This window comes from Lipomyces tetrasporus, assembly GCF_029532465.1.
Source record: "Lipomyces tetrasporus strain NRRL Y-64009 chromosome Unknown POJ06scaffold_7, whole genome shotgun sequence".
Classification (NCBI taxonomy): domain Eukaryota; kingdom Fungi; phylum Ascomycota; class Lipomycetes; order Lipomycetales; family Lipomycetaceae; genus Lipomyces; species Lipomyces tetrasporus.
In genome coordinates this window covers 494,655-515,720 of record NW_026611602.1, presented here as the reverse complement: position 1 = coordinate 515,720, position 21,066 = coordinate 494,655, and the positions used below count along the sequence as shown (strand labels likewise).

At 46.3% G+C, this 21,066-nt stretch overlaps 7 protein-coding genes across 7 annotated transcripts; 3 read left to right on the top strand and 4 right to left on the bottom strand.

Moving 5' to 3' along the window:
* Positions 1-2,240: 2,240 nt before the first annotated feature.
* POJ06DRAFT_256227 (proteasome stabiliser-domain-containing protein) lies at positions 2,241-8,330 on the bottom strand. The gene is made up of 14 exons (XM_056187995.1): positions 7,932-8,330; positions 7,746-7,875; positions 6,486-7,695; positions 5,770-6,431; positions 5,143-5,712; positions 4,973-5,087; positions 4,706-4,917; positions 4,292-4,650; positions 4,192-4,237; positions 3,903-4,143; positions 3,696-3,853; positions 2,947-3,622; positions 2,722-2,888; positions 2,241-2,639 (listed from the first exon to the last, which is right to left on the bottom strand). The coding sequence occupies exons 1-14, from the start codon at positions 8,123-8,125 to the stop codon at positions 2,529-2,531; spliced, it is 4,851 nt and encodes a 1,616-aa protein (XP_056042630.1). The 5' UTR covers positions 8,126-8,330; the 3' UTR covers positions 2,241-2,528.
* Positions 8,331-8,521: 191 nt separating this feature from the next.
* POJ06DRAFT_256219 (TLD-domain-containing protein) lies at positions 8,522-11,256 on the top strand. The gene is made up of 4 exons (XM_056187994.1): positions 8,522-8,777; positions 8,830-8,891; positions 8,941-9,781; positions 9,832-11,256. The coding sequence occupies exons 1-4, from the start codon at positions 8,658-8,660 to the stop codon at positions 10,900-10,902; spliced, it is 2,094 nt and encodes a 697-aa protein (XP_056042629.1). The 5' UTR covers positions 8,522-8,657; the 3' UTR covers positions 10,903-11,256.
* On the top strand, positions 11,257-12,536 carry POJ06DRAFT_256218 (peptidase C13 family-domain-containing protein). The gene is made up of 2 exons (XM_056187993.1): positions 11,257-11,579; positions 11,641-12,536. The coding sequence occupies exons 1-2, from the start codon at positions 11,402-11,404 to the stop codon at positions 12,471-12,473; spliced, it is 1,011 nt and encodes a 336-aa protein (XP_056042628.1). The 5' UTR covers positions 11,257-11,401; the 3' UTR covers positions 12,474-12,536.
* POJ06DRAFT_256215 (galactose-binding domain-like protein) lies at positions 12,537-14,160 on the bottom strand. The gene is made up of 4 exons (XM_056187992.1): positions 13,866-14,160; positions 13,643-13,781; positions 13,401-13,584; positions 12,537-13,349 (listed from the first exon to the last, which is right to left on the bottom strand). The coding sequence occupies exons 1-4, from the start codon at positions 13,924-13,926 to the stop codon at positions 12,693-12,695; spliced, it is 1,041 nt and encodes a 346-aa protein (XP_056042627.1). The 5' UTR covers positions 13,927-14,160; the 3' UTR covers positions 12,537-12,692.
* POJ06DRAFT_129900 (uncharacterized protein) lies at positions 14,081-15,553 on the top strand. The gene has a single exon (XM_056184352.1). The coding sequence runs from the start codon at positions 14,291-14,293 to the stop codon at positions 15,317-15,319; it is 1,029 nt and encodes a 342-aa protein (XP_056042626.1). The 5' UTR covers positions 14,081-14,290; the 3' UTR covers positions 15,320-15,553.
* POJ06DRAFT_129872 (uncharacterized protein) lies at positions 15,459-18,517 on the bottom strand. The gene is made up of 6 exons (XM_056184351.1): positions 18,441-18,517; positions 17,896-18,387; positions 17,533-17,844; positions 17,387-17,486; positions 15,826-17,321; positions 15,459-15,777 (listed from the first exon to the last, which is right to left on the bottom strand). The coding sequence occupies exons 2-6, from the start codon at positions 18,191-18,193 to the stop codon at positions 15,599-15,601; spliced, it is 2,385 nt and encodes a 794-aa protein (XP_056042625.1). The 5' UTR covers positions 18,194-18,387; positions 18,441-18,517; the 3' UTR covers positions 15,459-15,598.
* On the bottom strand, positions 18,518-20,408 carry POJ06DRAFT_129871 (Mo25-like protein). The gene is made up of 6 exons (XM_056184350.1): positions 20,045-20,408; positions 19,681-19,964; positions 19,451-19,619; positions 19,081-19,350; positions 18,921-19,026; positions 18,518-18,869 (listed from the first exon to the last, which is right to left on the bottom strand). The coding sequence occupies exons 1-6, from the start codon at positions 20,150-20,152 to the stop codon at positions 18,790-18,792; spliced, it is 1,017 nt and encodes a 338-aa protein (XP_056042624.1). The 5' UTR covers positions 20,153-20,408; the 3' UTR covers positions 18,518-18,789.
* Between the last annotated feature and the right edge of the window lie 658 nt (positions 20,409-21,066).

The window sequence follows — 21,066 nt, the reverse complement described above, 5'->3', positions numbered from 1 at the left end:
CCTTGGACGGCCCAATTGTCCCTGCGTACAAGTCGCAACCACTTGAAGTAAAAGGTTGCAAAGACGGCTGCTCTACCGAGATCTACTGACCAATTCATTGGTGACTGCAACCTGATAATTTAGAGCTCAGAAGAACGAGACTCGTTCAGCCGTGCCTGCAGCACGAGTTGATAATTTCATCGCTGCAGTTCCTTCTCATGTCTAGTAGATATTCACCTTTCTATACATGAATGGCAATGTTTCACATTTATATGTTCGCGCAGGGTTTGGCTTTCTTGTTAATGGGTTTGGATAGTTCTGGATTTGACGTATATATCACGTACAAGCACCACTTCCTTGCGGGGCTTATAGGCTGGAAAGATAGGACCAGGAATGTTCCCACGTTTAGTATATATTGGCGGGCTGTTAAAAGAGCGCGGACGAGCATGTAACAACAGGCCGAACAAGGAAGCTCGCTGCCGATCAGAGCGAGTTCGCGAAACGCTCTGGGCAGAATGGGGTTAGGGCGCAATCTGGCGCGCTACTACTGGCAATATCCCTTATAACAAATCACACCCGCCGCGATCGCGAACTTGCTGCGTCGCATCACCCATACCGCGGTCTGGATTCCTGTTCTTGTCTATTTCTAGCTTCTGTGTCTCTCGTGTGGTATTAATATCTCCGCCTAATCCCCGCTGCTGCACGTCCCCCTTGAGATCTCTACTTGCCCTCTCGCCTCCATCCCGGCCCCAAATTGTTCTACTATACTTTCATGCCTGCTAGTCCGCGTTGATGCAATGACACTAACCAAATTCAGACTCTTAGTGCGCACGGAACCCTTCGTCTACGTACACGGGGCGTTGCAGGAATGGGTCCAAGATGGCGAGAACCAAGCCACTTGGTCACTTACTGCGACGCCTTCTCAGCAAGACAAGGCAGTACCTGTGGCAAGAGGGGAGTAGTTACATTGATACAATGCAGATTCTCTTTACATGCGAGCGAGCGAAAGCCGTTCGGGTGAGAAGCGTGGTTTCTTTGTTGTATCGCCTGGAAGGTGGAAGGTTCATGATGACTTCCATTATAGGCCACGTCTGGTGTGACTTTGCTTCACTACTTGCACTCCGATCAATCGACAGTGCCAATGCTATCTCGGTTGTGTCATTTAAAAACCCCTCTGCCCGAAGTCTTTTCACAACGTCGACATTCCAAAATCTGCCAGAGTGACATTCACATATTTCAACATGACTTCCGCTGAATATTCCTGAACCATTTTAGATAGATGCAGCTGACTAAATATAGCGCGTATCCTTCGCTCAAGTGGAATATAGGTGAGCGGCTTGTCGGGCTTCTTCGAACCTTGGATAAAACGTCTACCACCACATTTCGGACACTCTGTGCAGCCTTCGTACTCTCCGAAATAACACACACACGGCTTCTTGGGGCCGCAGTCATATTTCATAGGGCATAGTCCGGTGCAGTCATTGATGAGCTTCCTGCATCTGTGGAGTGAGTGAGCTGCGATCTAGGGAATCTTACTAGTAAAATTCCAACGTCATCAAGATTGTGCATGACTTTGAATAAAAGCCACCGAATATTCTCCGTGTCGGCGGACGACAGCCGTAGCTGTATCATTCGTAAGTATAGAAATAGCCTTCCAATAATTGATAATTTCTCACTGGTCGGTCGGCCGTGCGAAAGTGTGTGAAAGCGTGACCGAAGTTGACAGATCGTCAGCTGAAGACAAATCAGCATTGATATGACAATGGTTTACTTAAAGACGACGTACCAGACTTACTATCGGTTGAATTGTCCGGCTGTGCCTATATAATTCTTCGTCTCCTGAGAGCTCATCGACGCTTCCTACATCATGGGATTGTACATCTTCATCGGTACTGGCGCCTGGGAGTGGCTGTCGACGCCGTCGTGAACTTGGGTATCTTATATCAAAACACAACGGGTTCAACCTATTTTCATATTATAATTTCAAATTTGGCCCAGATACTCCAGGTGTTCCTACGCACTCAGAAAAATAGCCGGTTCTTGGCGGCAAGGGTTCAGGTTTTCGGGTATAGCATTTTAAGTCAAGGCTTCGACAACACTCATGCGGAGGACTCCATCTTAACGAACCTGTTTTGCAGGGCTCCTTTGCAGCCGGATATTTTATTTCAGTGTCGATAAGAGTCGATTATAGACTCACTGTCCGCGATCAATCTCCGGTTCGTATGCGATCTTTGTCCGCTATTATCTGTAGTTGCATAAGTCTTCTCTTGAAACGGATAAAACATTCGGATCCATTAATAGAATGGTGTTACACTGCACTCATCCAATCAACCGTTACTACACAATATCGTATAGAAACCAGAACACGATAACTCTTATCCCATTGTCCACCCATGCCAAAGCAAAATCGCAAGAAATTATATTTCATGACAAAAGATGCCAACTTAATATTCATCATAAACGGAATAACTTACTGCAAACCGTGCAGACCTGAAATTGAGACCATGCCTCTCAGCAGGCAGAAAAATGATCCGAGCCTGACTCTCAGTCTAATCTTCGGCTGGAACCGGTAAATCAAACTCGCGGCAAAATTTTTCCAGGGTCTTCGCCGCATGCACTCTATATTCCTCGTTATTTCGTCTCGATTCGGCCAGAAACAGCTATATAATTGAAAACTAGTTAGATTGATGCCAAAATGGGACCGCAGGTCCTAGCCGGAGCATGGGAACGTAGCAAACCAACCTTAAACAGCTTATCATTTAGCTCTACTTCTCGGCGAACGTATCCCTTCATCTTCACCGACAGACTGGCCAAGGCCTCTAATACCTTTTCCTTGCCCACCCAGCTTCTTCCAGAAGATGCCTTAATCAAAACCTCGAATAGCCTACTGGTATCCGAGATTTGGTGACCTAAAGCAGAAACGTTAGAGTGCCTGGTGTTCATACTTGAAAATCGAGTAGCACGTACCGACGGCATTACTAGCATCAGCCACACTTAACGCTGCGGTCTGCCGAACGCGCCACTGTCGGCTTTCCAAGTGCAACGACGCAAGACTCAGTATTTCGGGAAAATACAGTTTGATAGCGCCGACTCCGCCAGTATTGTCAGTCCAAACATTCGCAAACGTGTTCTTAATTGCTTTCTCGGGATCATGTTGGGCTACGTACACAAATGGCAATATCGAAGATGCGAGGGCCGTAAACTTATCAGAGGCGTGCTTGCTTATGGCGTTGATGATTGAACCAGAGATCACCCTTGATCGCTCGTCCTCAGTCTCAAAGTACATCCTTTCAGCGGTATCAACTAACTCCAGTACCTTTCCATTGGTGGCAACGCGACACAAGTACCCGGCAGTCGCAGCATACGATGTTGCGACGGTATCATTCCGATCGGAAAGCTGTGGAGTGATGGCTTTTAAGAACCGATCCGCATATGGCCGTATAAGATCAATATGCCGTATCACCATTGTGACAAGAACGCGACTAATAGCGACTTTCGAGGGTAAGCCTACACTCTTGCGGATTGTTGCCTGCAATTTGGGCACCAGCTCTGTCATTGTATCAGCATCCAGCAGGTCAATACATTTGTCGACGGCATCCATCATCGGGGAGTTCCGGATACTCGCCAAACGGGTCGCATCGATCTGTGTACCAGTCAGCATTACATCGCAATCTTACTCCACGTATCACAATTTACTCCCAAACAACGGTACTTACCGCATTACCAGTCAGGCCATATTTGTCCGCATTGAGTGCAATGTAATTGATAGCTTGTGGTTCTAGTGTTGACAAAAGCCCCAGTAATTCATCTACGAGAGTTGGTATGAACGGCCTGAGAGCAACACCGCTTTTCTGCACTAATTTCAGTAGCGTGTCTGAGATCAATTAGCAACAACAATCCTATATCGAATCGAAAGTCCGTACCCAATGAGGAGGCTTGTACTTCTGCAGCCTGAGATTGGAGTCCGGCGTTGCCGAGCAGGAACGGAAGTAGCGTTTGCAGCATCGCCGTGGCCCGCTGTTGCGAAGCTCCGCTCTCCACAGTCCGCACCAAAGAATTTGCCAGATTTCGGCACAGCGAAATAGCCTGTACTCTCACGCTCTCTTTGATATCATCCAAGGCGCGGAAACTCATCAGCCAGATTCTCTCCAGGGAACTCTCGTACTAGAATATGTCAGTAACTTCTACACAACACGAAGTTAACTAAACTACCTTCTGTAATTGTGCTCCATCTAAAAGATCTTGCAATGCGGCGCAGCTATAACCATTAGCAATACTGAACCTTTTCGAACGTCAGAATGATAGTCTTTACCTTGCCTGCCTCACACGCCACTCTCTATCACCAATTCTCTTCAGCAGTTCCTCAAGAATGTCATCAAATTGACTATCAATAACTTCCGACGAATCGGAAATGAGTGCATTCCAGATATCCTTCATAGACTGTTGTACGGCAAGGTTTGGATCGTAACGGTATCTGTACAACTTCGGAACCAAGTTCTTTCCAAGGCGCGGATTTGACGCAAGAATATCATTCAAGCTAGCCTTAGAAAGTATAGAACCCAGACCAAACGCTGCACCTCGTCTTGTTGACCATATTGCCGAGCTTGATGCCAGTGACATGAACTTGTAGATAAGACTAGGATCGCCTGCCTCAGCAGCCAGACTCAGAATCTAAAGCACGTTAAAAGAGCTCAGGTATTAATAGAGCTTAAGGCGATATTCGTACATCTTTGTATGTAGAGACAGATCCATCACCAGTATTCAGAACACCAGGATCGAAAAGTTGAGTTTCCGCAGATATCGTGCTTGCAGTCTCTGGATTTCGAATGTCTGACGTGAACGACTGAACAAGACTTCGCAATAAATCATCCTTAAGATTATAGTCTCCCTTTTCGTAAACTAGAGTTAGTCCTCGCGATGCAGACTCTTGGACAAGATCTATGATAAAAGTTATTTTTGCCAAATATAAACAAACCCCAATGAAGTCAAGTACCATCCCTGTCACCAAGAAATCCTAAAAAGGCGAAATGAATCAATTTTAGGCGATTCAATACCGGCTGAAGGTGACCGCAAAATTGCAACAAGCTCAGAAGCCAGATACAAGAACCCTTCGATAGTTAGTAAATTCGCACAAAATCACCAAAATTTGGCTAAATTGCATACCCTCTTCAATGACGGTTTTGTGCTCTTGCACAGCTCTAGCACCTTATCCAGCACTCCATCCAGAATATCCGACCTGTCAAAATCAGGCTGCAGTCCTTGAATATCGAGAGAGCGCCTAAGAGCCATTGAACCCCATCCTGCGGCCACTATTGACAATGCTTCACCACTAGAGAACAAAAATTCAATCTGCTGAGACTCGTGTAAGGCATATATTGAATCTGCGGCTTTTAGCCTCGCTTCAGCGTCAGGTAAAGAAATGGACAGATTGCCGAATGCCAACAGAGCTCGTTCGCTGCTAGTTTGCTTGACAATCTGAAGTAGCAATTCCGCTGTCTTAGTGATATCATCAGATGAGCATGTAGAGAGAACTTTATAGGCGCCTAGCTGTGAAATTGCTGCAATACACGCATCGCGCAGTGGTGACACGCCTTGCTTGTCCAGAATCTTTAGCAGGATCTGGAAGTAGTCGCCAATTAACTGTCCAGGAATCGTAGCTAGTCGACCCCGCAAATTAAGTCGAGACAATAGGTAACCTAAAGACACGATGGATCCATGCTTCTGTGGGAAACTCTGCATAGTAATTACTCGTTAGCTTCTTCTCTTGTCGATGGCTCATGAGTATCCTACCGCTGCATCATCGGCTGAAAATTGCATGAAGGTGTGAGCCAGCTCCTTGACATTGTCGTCTGTCGTCGCGGACCCTAGTATACCGACGGCATGGGCCGCAAGCAGCCTTATTTCCAAGTTATGGCTAACGATTAGTGATTCTAAAAACGGAACTCCGACCGCCGATACTAATTTCCACCCCGACACAATATCGTCCGATCCCAAGCTAAGTAATTCAAGCCAAATTTCGCCAGCTGGGAGCAAGCCTGGGCGCTGACTGAGAAAACCATTAAATGCAAATTTAATGAAAGTCTGCAATGGAGAGTCCTCACTCCACCACCGAGCCAGCAGCTCTTGCACATTTGCGCGAGCACCATCATCAAGCGCGATCGCCTCATCCAACTTGTGCTCCCATCCTTCATCAATTATCGATATCTTAGTATTACTTTCAAGCGCCTTCATGAATAATATTTGGCGTAGAAATTGCAGAGACGGAATAAGGTCAGGCGGCGGGTCATGGCTTATTAAGACAATGCTCCGGTCAGACTTCGCTGTCCAGCTGTCCATCAAAAAAGATACCATATCTGAGAATTCTGGAAAGGCATATTCCGCATCATTAAAATCTTCTGCACTAAACTTATATTCAGGACGATGAATCCTACGAAACCAATATGGATGCAGTCCTGCAAAAGGTTAGATCTAGGGATACTAGCGACAGATGGCATTTATTACGATACCTTTCTTGGCCTCTGCCACAATATCGGCTCTGTTTGTTGGGTCAAGACCTTGAATGCATATGTATCTTGCCGCAGGGTCACTAAATGGCAGAGCAGCTATGCAATATCTAAGTGCCAAATACTGGCAGTTCGGATACTCCGGACCAAGATTCATCTGGTTTAACAATAATGTTCGAAGTTTCGAAAGAGTATCCTGATCGAATTGAGTTAAGACTGGAATCAGAGTGCTGAGCGACTCCTGGACAGAATTTCTCATCTCAGGATGTTCATCCTTCAAACTAGAGAATAAAAATGTAATGACGTCAAGACTGTGCCTGAAAATTTCTGGAGCTCTTTTTGCCAAAGATCCGATAGCTTCGTAAGCGAAACCTCGCAGAGTTCGTTCTTGAACATTAGTTGTGCGAGCGGTGGGCCATCCTGAAGCTTTGATCCAAGATTGCAGATTCTTCGTTATATTAACGGCAATAGGTGCGAGGACATCGGAAGACGCGAGTTTTGCAGTCCAGTTAGCAAATTCAATAGCCGCCATCCTCTCCTTAGGGGAGTCCGATGATATTCCAGTTTCAATCATTTGCACCATCTGAGTTGGCATATTTGCTGCTCGGCTACTTTTGCATAGTAACTGAAGAATGCGAGTTCTGAGCTTCACGGTAACAGGCGGCGCTCCTTCGTGCCCGAGGAAAAGCCCGTACAGTCCGCTAACTACATCCTCGCGCTCATAGTCAATGGTTATCTTCCTCAACAAATCTTCTGCTAAACTGTAAATCTCTGAGGCATTGTCCTGTGAGCCAACTAGACAGGGCCAAAATTTCTCGTAATCTGTGAAAGCACCAGGGACGAACTTCAGAATGGCGCGTTTCATTTGCAACAGTTGGACTGGCGTGATTGTCTCCTTGGCATTCGACGTGATAAATTCAAATTCTGAAGGTGGAACCCCAGGACAGGATAGCGCAGTCATTTGCTCTGGCGTTGAGAAAACTGACAAGTTTAATAGCATAACTGCGGTAAAGTGTTTCGACAGAAACTGAGCATCTTGTGCGGCTTTGTCAAATCCAAGCTTCTCTCGAAGTAAATCTTCTTCTCTTGATCCTCTTTCGGGGGAATTCCACTGCGGTAGCAGCTTCAACACAATGGCGAACAGTGACTTTTGAAACTGTCGCTCATAAGTGGAGATACCTTGGATCACTTGAGGTAGAATATCATTTTGTTGCTACACAACTTAGGATTAGAGCATTTGCTTAAGGTGGCTGACCAACCCACCTCTCGAGTTATTCGATCGACTGCTATTTGTATGTACATAAGACAGAAGTTGCGCATCAGAATGCTGTCCCACTCGACCTTTGGATTTCTGAACTGTACAAGTAAAGTCTCTGTTGGTAACGAAATTGCACTATTACCCAGAGTTAGCATATCGGAGTAATGTTTTCGAAACAGCCCAGTACTTACTTAGACTTAATACGCGTGTTGATATGATTACATATCGAGACCACTTTATTGCGAACCACTTCATGCGGGGATGCAAGTTTCAGTAATAAGGGCGCTAGATACACTTTCAGAAGCGCTTCTAATTTCTCATCCGTATCTGCTAAAGCAATTCTCATCTCAACCTTGTTGACCAATGCTAACTCTGCGCTTGCCATGGTGATGAATCGTTGGATGCGTTACGGATCAGAATGAACTTGCGATAAGCGGATACCGAGGTGTTGACAGTAGCAATAGAAATTATAACGCCTCCTCGACGACAAACCACCTTATAGAATATATGCTAACGACAATTTGGTCTATTCAAACAATGTCTCTGCATAGGCTGGAAGATCGAGGATTGACTGGATGTCAGCACTGCGTTGCAGTGGTTGACGTTTGTCATGACTAGCGCATGGCCAGAACTTTGGTGCGGCTGAGATCGTTACCCGGCCAAAAATAAGGTTTAGGTACTGTACACACGGACTTGATATGATAATCGTTTCCTGCGTGCATAACTGTCTACTCATATCGGTGATAATGTCCAACGAGTTACCTCGGAACATTCACGGAAATCAGCCTCTGCAACGAATATAACGTACGTTATTTAATTGACAAAGCGATAGTAGCAGAGTGAGCGAATGCTGATGAAGTTATATTAAATAGTGTCGCGCAACTGGCCCTCTGATAGAAAATAGATAGTTGATAGATATGGGTCAGTTGCAAAGTGGTCAAAGTGAGGCGAAGAGGTTCACTCCTCAGGAGATTTCGCACAAATTTGCGACTAAATGTGGATCTCAGTTTTCTGGTATTGAACTGTGGGCATTTAAGGTACTAGTTGTTATGTATCTCGCTTGTCGAGTTTCCATTAACTATCGGACAGGATGTGTTCCGGCGGCATGGCAAAGTCTACCATGGAGTGTACTACTGGACTGAGCAAGACTTGTAAGAGGATCGCAGCTTTCATACGACCTGTCATTTACTTACAATTTAGTGTCAAATTTCTGGAGATACCTGAGTCCACAGCTGAATCCGGGAGAATACTCTACGCCATGGTGCATTACTTGTGCGCGTTTCCCTTTCTTCGTCCTCGCCATCCACCGCTCACGTTTTCTCAAGTCGCACCGACAACTCTTACATTTGAGAACATGGTAAAAATTGTCGTTTTGTTCACCGGTCGATACAAAAGCATCCTGACAGGCGATTACGACTTCTTGAAGCTCTTGTTCTGCGCAATAGCCTACTATGAAGAAGTGCTAGCAGAGGACAAAGAGTTCAAAGAGAAGAAAGCGTCTAGATCCAGTCAGGAGGAAGAACCAATGTCCGAGAAGTTGAACAAATCGCCTGAGACAACCAGGAGGGGTTGTGACGATGAGAAAATGGGATTCTGGGAGAAAAAGTTCACGGCGTTGGCTAACCTCACAAATTCGTCCAGCAGCGCCTCTAGCTCAGCAGCATCTGCTGGGTCGTCGGACACAGACATTGATGAAGAATTCCTTAATATTGACCTCGAAAATGTATCGACTTGGTATGATTTGGATCTGATCAAATCGTACGATAATATTGATATCGAGTTATTACGGATCTCACCCACGTCACTGTATCACATCTTTCAGCTCCTTCTTGCAATTGGGCCATTGCAGCCTCAAGAGCCCATTTCGACATACAGAGATCATTTCGCGGAGCCGGCTATTGGAAGATATAGGTCCGTTGCGAAGAGCATGACCCGATCGTTTGATTCGAGCTGGGCGGTGGGTAATCCAACGGAGCATAACGCTGTCCTTGAGACCGGGATTAGCTACTCCCGCTTCTTCACTGTTGTAAAATCGGTCATGGTGGGTGTCGTATTTATCTTTAGATGAAGCATTACCTAACGCGATCGTAGCCATTCGCATTTGACGGGCTGGCTGTTCTGTTCGAACATTTTTTATTCAATCAGCGTATTGCGCCCAGCTCACCAACAGCTCCACAGATTTCATCGATTGCAATGCCAGCAGTGGTAGGGTCACCACCTATAGACCACCCATTTGCATCACCAAAAGATCACGATGGTCTAGAAGAACGGAATGAAGAGGGAGCAAGTACAATTATTCTGGCTCCCTCTAAGTTGCCCGAGCCTACGAAACTGATGAATGCCACTATGATATCGCACTTGGCTACATTTATGGATACTAATAGTTTTCATTTGTACGGTGGCCTCAAGAAGCTTTATGTGGGATCAGAGGCCGGTTTTAGCATGGGTTCTTTTGAGCAGAAAGTATTCAAATGGAACGCACCTACGATTGTCCTTATATCCGGCTATATCCTAGCTCCGGAGCCAAAAGGCGCAAGAGAACGCGCATTCTCCGATCTGCTACCGCCTGTTCGATATGGCAACAGTAGTGGCCAGGTCATCAAACACAATGGCAAAGTAACGTATGGCGCCGTTGTTAATACATCTTGGAAGATTTCGCACAAAGAATGTTTCGGCGATAACTCTACGGCCCTTTTCCAGCTAGAGCCAGTTCAGGATGTGTTTCGATCAAGTGGATATAACGGAAATTACGTGTACTTCTCGAAGAGCCTTGGTTTAGGATTCGGGAACTTGCCGCCAAAGCAACATTCCCATCAGAACCATGGTGCTCCTCAGTATGCATTCGGTGATTTGTCGCTAACTTTAGACCATGCTCTCGAGTTCGGAGTATTTAGGCACGTCGGGTCAGAGACATTTAGATCGAGTCAGATCCGTGAACATGTCGACTTCGAAGATCGATTTGCGATTACGGAATTAGAGGTCTGGGGCTGTGGAGCAGACGAGGTGTTGCGAGAGCAAGCTAGGCTTTGGGCATGGGAAGAAAAGGAAGCGCTACTTCGGAAGAATGTGAATCTGTCAAAAGATATCGAGGAATCGCGAGCCTTGTTGGAAATGGCCGGATTGGTAGGAGGCGGTGGAAAACGCTCAGGTGGTAGTGTATGAGTGTGGCTCGTTAAACATGTACTCTGGTCCTTACTTACTAATACGGGGTGGCATTTTTTTGGTGTACATAGAGGAAGCTGTTGTTGGTCTCATATTTATTGTTACAGGTTCGGTTTAGATTCAGTGGGATCAAGGAATATTAGGATTGGTGGGCGATGATTTGTGTGCTTTTGGAAATGGATCAATACTTTATTTTGGGGTGGTGCTAGTTGTATATACATGTTGTCAGCATCGCGTGGGTCTCTCATCAACTAATAGAAAGGTGTTGCGAAGTGCCACCCAATTTTAAATATTTTTTTGCAACCAAACTGTTAGCAGGTTGTATATACGGTTCGCAAATGTGCTGGGATACGAAGTGTGAGGTCCCAGAAATTGGACTTATCGGGTTAGGTTATATACACGTGTTCTGATCTGATTTCAAATCAAGACGGACCTACTTACCACAGCCATTCGGTTCATAGTCACAACCTGAGAAGCTTGTGCTAACAGTTGGGTGAAAATGAGTAAACTCTTAAGACTACTATTACTAGCATTTGCCACATGTTTAGCGCTTGCTTTGAAGGGAGTAGATGCTCATAACGAGACGGTGTTCGACATTGAAAGAGTCCAGCGGTTTCTATCTGATCAACGAGGTGCGAAACAAAGTGAGGCTATAGGAAAGCACACAAATAATTGGGGTGGGTCATTGTATTGCGCAAATTACTTGTTCCTTGTGGAGACGTAACTCACTATCAGCAGCCGTCCTTGTTTCGACCTCGAGATTCTGGTTCAACTACCGCCATCTGGCGAACGCACTCAGTATGTATCGAACAGTAAAACGCCTTGGAATTCCAGACTCGCAAATCATATTGATGCTGGCGGATGACGTTGCCTGCAATCCTCGTAATGCGTTTCCAGGCACAGTGTACAATAATGCTGATCGCGCACTGGATTTGTATTCCAACAATATCGAAGTCGACTACCGTGGCTACGAAGTAACAGTCGACACATTTTTACGCGTCTTGACGGATAAAGTTGACCGCACGATGACTCCTCGCTCTAAACGACTTCTCACTGACGAAAATTCGAATATCTTCATCTACCTCACTGGCCATGGAGGCAATGAGTTCCTAAAGTTCCAGGATGCGGAAGAAGTCTCGGCATTTGATATCGCGGACGCGTTCGCCCAGATGTGGGAAACGAAGAGGTATCATGAGATTTTTTTCATGATTGACACTTGCCAGGCAAACACAATGTACTCAAAATTCTACTCGCCCAATATCCTTGCTGTTGGATCATCTGAGCTCGATGAGTCATCCTACTCACATCATGCTGATAGCGATGTGGGCGTGGCTGTTATTGACAGATTCACGTACTATAACCTTGAATTTTTGGAGAAGGTTGATAAGGGATCCGAGCTCACGATGAAGGACCTGTTCGACTCTTATGATCCGGATAAGATTCACTCTAATGCTGGTGTCCGTACGGATTTATATGACCGTAACATGTCAGAAGTCCATATAACTGACTTTTTCGGCAATGTTCAAGCAGTAGAAATCGATGAAGACGATGGAAACGACGACGAGGAATAAGAAGCAACTTGTACATCACATTTTTCATCGACTCGGCGTTAGGCTTCAGTTTGGAATTAGCATATATCATTTGTATAAATAGAAAGTTGCTTTCTCATTAGCGCATGCTTGCGGTTCTAGATTACAATTATTTAAGTGCTACATCTCAAATCATTAAGATGCGCCTCCTTATCCTATCATCCAAATTTCATGCCACTAGCTATATCTTGCATTAATAGCTTACAACACCCGTCTCGCGAAAATTCGAAGCCGCTTGATGCCACCATCAGGAATCATGCTGAGCTTGACATACGTGACCGGCTCGTCAACACCAGTCAAAACTCCATCGCTGACACGATACTCGTGCTCAAAGTCAGGCTTGGCTTTCTGGTCCGCGACGATCACCTTCCACTTGGTCTCAGAACTCAGAGCATTGGCATCGCTTGAGGCGTCAACGGCTTCAACTCGGATCTTGTCTGGGAAGTTGCCCCTGAAAAAAGCGGTGTCCACGACAACCTTTTCGATTATACCCCGGGCACCGAGACGAACAATGACCCAGTCTTCGTGCCCAGGACGACGCGACCGAGTAGTTTCCCATCCGTCACCCATATCGACACCTCTGCCGGGAAGCAGGAGGTTATCGATGGTACCAAAGTGTTCGTCAGAGCAGGCTATCGCGACACCTCCAGAGGATACATGCGCGAGGTCAATAACAGTCGAGAGAACAGTTGGGAAGACAGGGACCGGCGTACCGTACAGTCTAAATCTGGCGATACCCCCATCTGGGTACATGTTTAGCCGGACATAGTTGTAGAAATCTTCCGTTAAGCCATCTGCCCGAACGAAGAACTGGCGTTGCGATGGACCACATGGAGTCTTGTCGATAATAACAGACCACTAATGCATAGTTAGAGCATTGAACTTGAAATCCTAATACAAATTTTCTACCTTAGTATTGGCATCTGGAACTCCATCATCTGGAACGAACGCACCCTCGACATCGATCGCAGGAGCTTGGTTGCCGTCAAAGAAGGCAGTATCGATTTCACAGCCAATGATCCTGGCAGAAGCGACGCCAAGCTTGATGATTACCCAGTCAGCAGGCCCGGGGTTGTGCCTTCGAGTCTCCCATCTGCACAGCTACGGTCAGTTCATTCCAAGCCTGCTCAACGAAGGCCCAGGGTACATACCCATCGTACCAGGCACCATTGTATGTGTATCTGCCCTTATCGCGAATTGGAGGCTTAGGGGCCAACAGATTCGAAGCCTCAGCGAAGAACTCATCAGAACATGAGATGACCTTTCCTCCTAGCTTCGAACCGATAACATCTAGATAGAGCAAGTGTGAGAATTAAGCAGATCCTAAAGTGCAGGCATTCGAAGCGTTATTCAATTCCAGATCAGAAGACTAACCTGAGTATCGCGACCGCACCTGGGCGTCGAATTGGACTTGATCTATGGCGATGATTGGCATTGGAGACGTCGATTAAATTGGAGAACCGGACTCTGTAACAGGAAGAAGAATAGAGCAGCCCGAGAGCCCGAATAAAATTTACGCGCTACCCTCGAAGACCACGAACTTTTTTGGTCAGTATGGATAGCCGATGGCTGCGGCGCGCCGACGGCTCGACAGGGCCGGGGCCCAACGCCGGGTCAAAGTTTTTTTCAGCCCGATCGAAAATAATATCAGACACTGCCGTCTACGTCTTGCGGTCTTCTGCGCTCCAGCTCTGAGTGGCCCTTACTAACGTCCCGCCCGACGCGTTAGCAACTGCTATCGACTCCCGCCTTGTCGAATTATTCACAAGCGAATTAAACCAGCGTTAGGTTGCCAGCAAATGGCATTAGTGTCCTCCGCAGCCGCCGTCGGTGGTCTGTTGGCATCTGTCCCGCTTGATATCGGCTCTCTCGAAGCCGGCTTATCCTTAGCTGGCTCGGGTGTCTCAGTGGTCGCTTCCGTATCAAGGCTTTTCAACACTATCAAAGACAGACGCTCGCGCCCACCAAAGCGTCATGATTTGGACCTATCCCGCGCGAAAGCCTACTACATCGTTCGTTCAATGCAAATGGTTCGCATTCCCACTAACCTCGAACGTCCGCCAGACAGTCCCGAAGAGGAGCAAAGACTGCAAGAGGCTCCTCCAGAACCTATCCCCAACAGCCAGGTAGTTCCACAGCGACCGCGGTTGTTAGGCTCAAGGCATGTTTATGTCTGGCACCAGCATCTTCATAATCTTCATACTCAGTTTTCAATTTTTAGACCACATTTGCACGTCAGACATCAGAAACCGAAGATCAGGCGTAGGCGTGCGCAGGTGCGCATGTGGTGGCAGCGGGAACATGTCCACAATGTACTTTCTGGCGACGACGCCTTGCTATATACTTTTGAACGGTATAAGAAAGGGGTATGGATGATGTATTCTTATCCCCAGCGGGAGCTCCTGGCCACCATACGGTTCAGAAAATCTGCTGCATGGTGGGGTCCAAACCATCGAGGCCATTCGATCGATTATCATTACGGTCGACCAGCTGACGAGTTGGGTCGTCGAAAGATTAGACGGAAGAGCACCATTTTTGACAATTACAATGTGTTTTACACAAACGATGGTGCTCCATACCACTGGGCAACTAATACGCGTAGATTAGAACGCGTGATTAATTACGGCGGGAAGGAGAATGAGGTCAGACAAGTCGTAGGGCAAGCAAAGCCGCTGCGAAGGCATCAATTGAATTACGAGCTGTTAATTGACGACACTCTGATTGATCCGATTGTTGCATTGACTACTGCTTTCATTTCTATGAAGACACAATGGGCGCTAAATGATTGCCCTGTTGCACAAAACAAGACAAGACTGAACCCGATTTAACATTGTTCTTTCGTGTCACAGAAAGTTGATATGTATAGTAGTTATATCTGGTTTGCCGGTTGCATTTTTCTTTTTCGATGTTTGTGCTTGCAATATCTGACAGTTCTGTGCGCTTAGCTATGGCCTGTTATGGATCACATCCGGTGGTCGATTTGCTGTATTCCCGAGGTTATCACCCAATTCTGGCTTTTAGTATGCTGCACTGTATTGTTTAGGAGACTTATCAGTACCGATCCCTGTTATACATTCCTCCAATCATATATATCGACCCTTCCTACATTACATAACGTATAGGGTTTCCCCACAAAACACACATACGTCGCTGTCGTGTATGATACGACTTATCAGTGTATCCATGCTCGATGACAGGTAGCTTTTACACACATATGTTCTGCTACATAAGTTACAGCGGCGTTGATGGAGATCCATTAACGGCAATAGAGTTAACGAGCATGTTTCTGCGATCCGTTAGCATTCATTCGTAAGGCTAATGTGACATCGCTTACGCCACATGTGCTCGCTGCTGCAACAAACAGCCCTTAAGTCGATGTCGTTGTCAAAGTTAAGTTCGACTAAGCTTCCGCAGGCCACGCATTTTGCCTCTGTACCATACTCTTGAGGTCCTTCATTGATAGCCCCATCGTCGTCTGTGTCTGATACAACTCCGGATATACCAATATCCATCATTATCTGAGTTTCTTCCTTTTGGAGATCACTAATCTCATCTTGTACCGAATATCCCTCCGCTTGTATTCGGCGGAGGACGCGAAGAACCAATTCGAGTCGCTCTTGGTCAGTGGTACCACACGTCGACGAGAAGTATGCAAGATATCGCGCGTACTGGTACACAACTCGCACTGACGCTGGATCCGTGCGTAATTCTCTAATAGACAGGAATTGCTTGAGAATAACTACAGCAAGTGTGATTCGAATTTGGCGAATATTGTCTACCGCCGCAGGCTTGAGATCCTCAGCATTGCCAAACGATAGAGCCCAATCATACAAGCAAGTCAAAACGCGTCTCCAAAAGCTCGACTCAGATGAAAACATCACGGTCTGCAAATCAGCAGGATAACCAGTGCTGGATTCAGAAACAACTTTATTTTGCACGATAGCAAGTGCTTGTCGTACCCATTCTTCCTCTCTCTCTCCGGATTGGGTCGAAGCCACGATCTTAGCTCCCCAGAACAACGCACGAGGTGATACCGTACAACCAGTCTTTATCTTTGCTTCGACTATTTCCCAAAATATATCACCGGGAGCTGTGTTGGGAGCTGTGTTCACCAATGCCAGTCTACTCCATTGTTGCGAGGTAATTGGATAGCGCAGTTGCTTGCCTGGGGCGATGGTGTACATAATTGTCGCATTTTGGAAAAAGTCTGTTGACAGCCCTAAAACCCGTGTGTCTGTAGTGCTAATGTGGTCTATTGGATCTTGGATCGCAAGATATGCTCTAGCTCGCGTTTCCAGTAGTTTGGTCAGCCGTGAAGACAAGATGTCAGATGGAGGATTAGTGTCGTCGATAGAGTAGTCAATGGTAGCGACGTCGCCCAGCATCGATAGAATTGAAATTTGCGTACGTGTGGGATTGGACGATTGGAACAACACGCCGACAACTGGCACAGAAATGGATGTGGAACGCAATGTTGTAGTGACTGTATTTTTGTCGGGCTGTACTGATAAAAGCACTACTCTCCGAGGGCGGACAGCAACGCATAGTAGTGTGTTATCCGGATAAGGATACCATGTGATATTACTAAACGACGTTGGTCCACTCGATGCGAAGTGTGAAAGACCAAATCTTACAGCCAACAGCGTGCTAGGTGTAGTATGAATAGGTAGTATATACAACTCGTTGCCCGAAGTAGCTACTGCCAAATAGATTGTTACCGAGTCTGGTTGCGTCACAGATTTAACACACGGAGCAAACTTTAGGCCAGTGATCCAATCGTTTGACACAGCTGTACTACCTAATATCTCTGGAGGCGAGCCTTCTTGTACCCTGCCGTTTACACAGTTAATGATCCCATGATGAATCCATATGCAGCCCAGATGGTCAATATTTACCTCCAGAGATAGACTTCGCCGTGTTCATTTCCTGTTGCCAGTATAGACATCGCCCGATGGTGCACATCAAGTCCCCCAATAGCTGCAGACCACGCAATCGCTATTCTATTAGCAATCTGTCATCCAATATAATACACTCGACATACAATGAATCCGCAATCTCTCCAAAACCTTCTTGCTGCCCACAGGCGTACCAAATTCGGCGTCATCGTCATCACAAGGAGGCACACCTTCAATCTCGCCAACAATGTTACTCAGTATCCATCCGATTCGCCAAGGTCTCCTAGACATGTCTGCTTCGTTCTCAGGAGGAAGAAATATAATTGCGTCCAGCGACGATGTGAGTACCAAAAGCAAGCATCCACCGGAACTAGAAGTCCACAACGGCGACCAGACCATGTCGGTAATTGCGACATCGGCAGTTCCATCTGCATTAGATTCCGTACTATTCGATGCGCCTAAGGTATTTAGCTATATGTGGTGCCACGGCAGTTGATCTAAATGTATACCATCGCGAACACAATTCTTCCATCGCTTTGATCGTGACCTGATACCTTCAGCCCAAGACGCCACGCTGTGATATTCAAGCCTTACACCTTTCATCTCTCCACTTTTCGGATCGCTGTTGTCCTGCATGCACCATTTCTTCGCTACCACAGGGGTAAGCAACTCGAATCCGGATAGTATTGATGTACTTCCGGCCAAGTTCTTTGTACAGGTCACCGCCAGCCTGCCGTCTGGCGACCATTGTAGACCCGAATAGAAAGATGACGGCATATGCCGATCCAGCTTTAAATCCGGAATCATTGCAGTAGAGAACACCCTCAACTACATAGATTTTTCACATCCAGATCTCGATATTGGTACGTGTATGGCAGTACAGTCTGCTGTGTTCATCAGACATGAGCCCTAGACGATCCGCTCACAGAATAACAGGGTTTAGTACGGTATCTGCCAGTCAGGCCCGAACCCTATTGTCGATCCGTGATATGAGAGAGTGCCTATTCGACCATCATTACCCTCCTGGAGCCCTCGGTCCGCTCATATAACTTACTGTTTGCTAAAATATAATTATACATCTAAGCGCCAAAACGTGTAATGCAAGGACTGCAAACAAGCATGAGCTCTACAAGGAAGAGAAGAACAGGTCCTGAAAGAGTAGCGTAAACATAAAATGGCATAGATTATCGAAGGCGTCATAACTACATATAACCGGCATTCGTCATTAAACAAACTCTTGCTGGCCACTAAATCGTAGTTGGTGTGATTGTGAATCTTACTTAGTGATATGAACTGTCCATCTGGTACCTCTACAAGACGGACTAAGTCACGTGGGTCAAGATATTTGATATTGACAATGTGAGAACCGTCAAGAGGCCGGTTCTGCTTTGGACAACGACTAGTCAACTCCGTAGAGGATCTGGCTTCAGATCAGCGATTTGCCTTATCAGAAACTGCTTTTCGTCGTTAAACTGCTCATCATCTTTATACCTAGTTAGCTGCGATTCGGAAACCAAATATTGTAGCCACGCACTTGTTCTATCACTATGAAACTCTGGAAGAAATACTAGCAGCTTGTCCTGGTTTTTAACTAAAATATCCAGAACAGGTTTTGATTTATTCGGATTAGCCACAAAGACCTAGACCGTGTCAGCTCACTCTATACGTTGGAAAACTTCACTTATATTACCAACCTTGAATACGTGGAAGGACTCGTACTGAATATTCTTGCTCTTGTCGCGCAACATATTCATAATGAGTTTCAGGTGCTCTGGGGAGTCTATATAGGCTGTCATAATAACGTAATTCGTTCTGTCCAGTAATATTTCACCTAGTAGCTTGATCGATTGCCGCTTTGTAACGTAGTTCGATGAAACCAATAAACCATTAAACTTTTCAAAGAATTTTTCAGTGTTTCTAGTGAGCAGTTCGAGCGCCAGAGCTTTGTGGCGCGTGAGCAAATCCTGTGCAAGTGTGAGAAGGTATGCAACATGTTAAAGGAAAGAAATGAAAGCTCCGCAAATCCTGCTGATTCATTGAGTGATGAAGAATATTGGCAAATACCTTTAAAGTGGAGAAAGCGTCGCTAGCGGTCTCGAAAGCTGGCAGCTGGACGAAGTCGAAGAAATTCCAGAAGAGACTACTGGACAATACTATTTTTGCCAATTGTTCATGCTTGATGCTCTCCCGAAGCATTTGACCGCAATTTAGTGAAATATCAGGCTGTTCATATCTGTTACATGGTTAGCTTGGACCACGAAAGTGGCTTCCAAGATTGAATTTGTATTAATTACCCTTTAACCAGCAGCTCTATAACCTTTTCCCGAGTGTTGAGATGCTCGACAGTTGGGAAGCGTTGGCCAATTTGCCGCTGAAGCAGTGTAGTGAAGATATTGGTGGACTCTTTCCGTAGTTCAAAATCTAGCCGCGGAAGGCTGTGTATGATGTAGTAGAGTAGATCGATCGAGTAGGCTTCTTGGGCAATTAGCGCTATGCTGTCCGGCGAGGGGTCTGAATTGCCATCGCCGTGAAGGACGATTTTAATTTGTCCGTCTGTCCGTGATATGTCTTCCAAGACCTGTTCGCCAGTTAACATCATGACGACGACGTCTTCGGCGACGAAATGTCAAGATCAAGAGAGAACAATCAGCGACAGACCTTTTTCTTCTCATTAACATGTTCAAGTCGTTGAAGTGAATCCTTTAATGATCGTGCCAATTCCTGAGGCGATTTCTGACGGCTCGAACGCGAGAAGAGGAACGCCATGTTAAGGCGCGGCCGGCGGACTGGGCGGTGATTCTGGGTTGAAAACAGCGAGGAGACTAAGGTGCCGTTCTGTTAGGCTCTGGGGGGGAGACAAGCCGGGCGGCACTGAAGCACCTGATTTGCAGGGTGATAGCGCTAGCTATTTTGCGACTGTATTCAGATAATATGAAGGGCGGAAAGTGGAGTGGATAGAATAGTCCAGAGGGGAGTGTTTGTTTACAGCGAGGCTAATAGTTGAGGTTGGAGGTACCGTAGAACAGTTAGCAGCGCGGCTGTACGCAACTGTACCCGCATCGGTTGGAAAAGTTCGACATATTACTATAGCTGACTCTCCCACTTTAAATAGCTGGCCACTCACAATTAGAGGCCAAGGCAGGAGCTCGTTCTGAACTCATTAATGCTATGCTATAAGTGGATCCCCTTCTGTCATCGTGCCTCGCCCAGGTAATTGGCGTACAGGTAACCCTGAGCTTTTACAATTAACATATATATTGAATAGTTGTGCCTTTACGTTTCTGCCTCCGAAGCTTTGGTATACTTAGTCGACGTGCATCAGTCAGTCGTAGCAGACCAATGGCAAATGTCGGCCTGTGTCCTTCCTGGAAACAGATACCCCACCTCTGAAGTTCACATGTTATTATGTTGTAACCTTCAACCACTGCATTGCCTGTCCGCCTTGCCGGCACTTCGCGGTCGTTGTTATCTACACTATGATCACACCTTCATTCAGTGTTGGGAGTCGATTGAGAAGGCGTACCGTTTGTGCCTGCATTATACGGGCACGGAACTATAGCATGGGACTGTACCAATAGTATCAGCAAGACTCCTCTGCTGCTTTATCTTTATTGTCTCAATAGCTACCCTGCGCCGAAATCCTCCATCTACCATGACACGACAATCGGCCCTTCCCCCGA

What these genes read in the sequence shown, in the direction of transcription:
- POJ06DRAFT_256227 (XM_056187995.1), bottom strand. Translation starts at nt 8,125, where the DNA reads ATGGCAAGCGCAGAGTTAGCATTGGTCAACAAGGTTGAGATGAGAATT. An exon ending in TGATGCTAGTAATGCCGTCG is followed by an intron (nt 2,889 to 2,946) that starts GTACGTGCTACT and finishes TTTCTGCTTTAG; the next exon opens with GTCACCAAATCTCGGATACC. An exon ending in TAAATGATAAGCTGTTTAAG is followed by an intron (nt 2,640 to 2,721) that starts GTTGGTTTGCTA and finishes TCAATTATATAG; the next exon opens with CTGTTTCTGGCCGAATCGAG.
- POJ06DRAFT_256219 (XM_056187994.1), top strand. Translation starts at nt 8,658, where the DNA reads ATGGGTCAGTTGCAAAGTGGTCAAAGTGAGGCGAAGAGGTTCACTCCT. An exon ending in TACTGGACTGAGCAAGACTT is followed by an intron (nt 8,892 to 8,940) that starts GTAAGAGGATCG and finishes CTTACAATTTAG; the next exon opens with TGTCAAATTTCTGGAGATAC. An exon ending in CTGTTGTAAAATCGGTCATG is followed by an intron (nt 9,782 to 9,831) that starts GTGGGTGTCGTA and finishes ACGCGATCGTAG; the next exon opens with CCATTCGCATTTGACGGGCT.
- POJ06DRAFT_256218 (XM_056187993.1), top strand. Translation starts at nt 11,402, where the DNA reads ATGAGTAAACTCTTAAGACTACTATTACTAGCATTTGCCACATGTTTA. An exon ending in AAAGCACACAAATAATTGGG is followed by an intron (nt 11,580 to 11,640) that starts GTGGGTCATTGT and finishes CACTATCAGCAG; the next exon opens with CCGTCCTTGTTTCGACCTCG.
- POJ06DRAFT_256215 (XM_056187992.1), bottom strand. Translation starts at nt 13,926, where the DNA reads ATGCCAATCATCGCCATAGATCAAGTCCAATTCGACGCCCAGGTGCGG. An exon ending in AATGGTGCCTGGTACGATGG is followed by an intron (nt 13,585 to 13,642) that starts GTATGTACCCTG and finishes GTAGCTGTGCAG; the next exon opens with ATGGGAGACTCGAAGGCACA. An exon ending in TTCCAGATGCCAATACTAAG is followed by an intron (nt 13,350 to 13,400) that starts GTAGAAAATTTG and finishes ACTATGCATTAG; the next exon opens with TGGTCTGTTATTATCGACAA.
- POJ06DRAFT_129900 (XM_056184352.1), top strand. Translation starts at nt 14,291, where the DNA reads ATGGCATTAGTGTCCTCCGCAGCCGCCGTCGGTGGTCTGTTGGCATCT.
- POJ06DRAFT_129872 (XM_056184351.1), bottom strand. Translation starts at nt 18,193, where the DNA reads ATGATTCCGGATTTAAAGCTGGATCGGCATATGCCGTCATCTTTCTAT. An exon ending in GGCGAAGTCTATCTCTGGAG is followed by an intron (nt 17,322 to 17,386) that starts GTAAATATTGAC and finishes TGTAAACGGCAG; the next exon opens with GGTACAAGAAGGCTCGCCTC. An exon ending in CAGCAGCGAGCACATGTGGC is followed by an intron (nt 15,778 to 15,825) that starts GTAAGCGATGTC and finishes AACGGATCGCAG; the next exon opens with AAACATGCTCGTTAACTCTA.
- POJ06DRAFT_129871 (XM_056184350.1), bottom strand. Translation starts at nt 20,152, where the DNA reads ATGGCGTTCCTCTTCTCGCGTTCGAGCCGTCAGAAATCGCCTCAGGAA. An exon ending in ACGCTTTCTCCACTTTAAAG is followed by an intron (nt 19,351 to 19,450) that starts GTATTTGCCAAT and finishes ACACTTGCACAG; the next exon opens with GATTTGCTCACGCGCCACAA. An exon ending in AGTCCTTCCACGTATTCAAG is followed by an intron (nt 19,027 to 19,080) that starts GTTGGTAATATA and finishes GACACGGTCTAG; the next exon opens with GTCTTTGTGGCTAATCCGAA.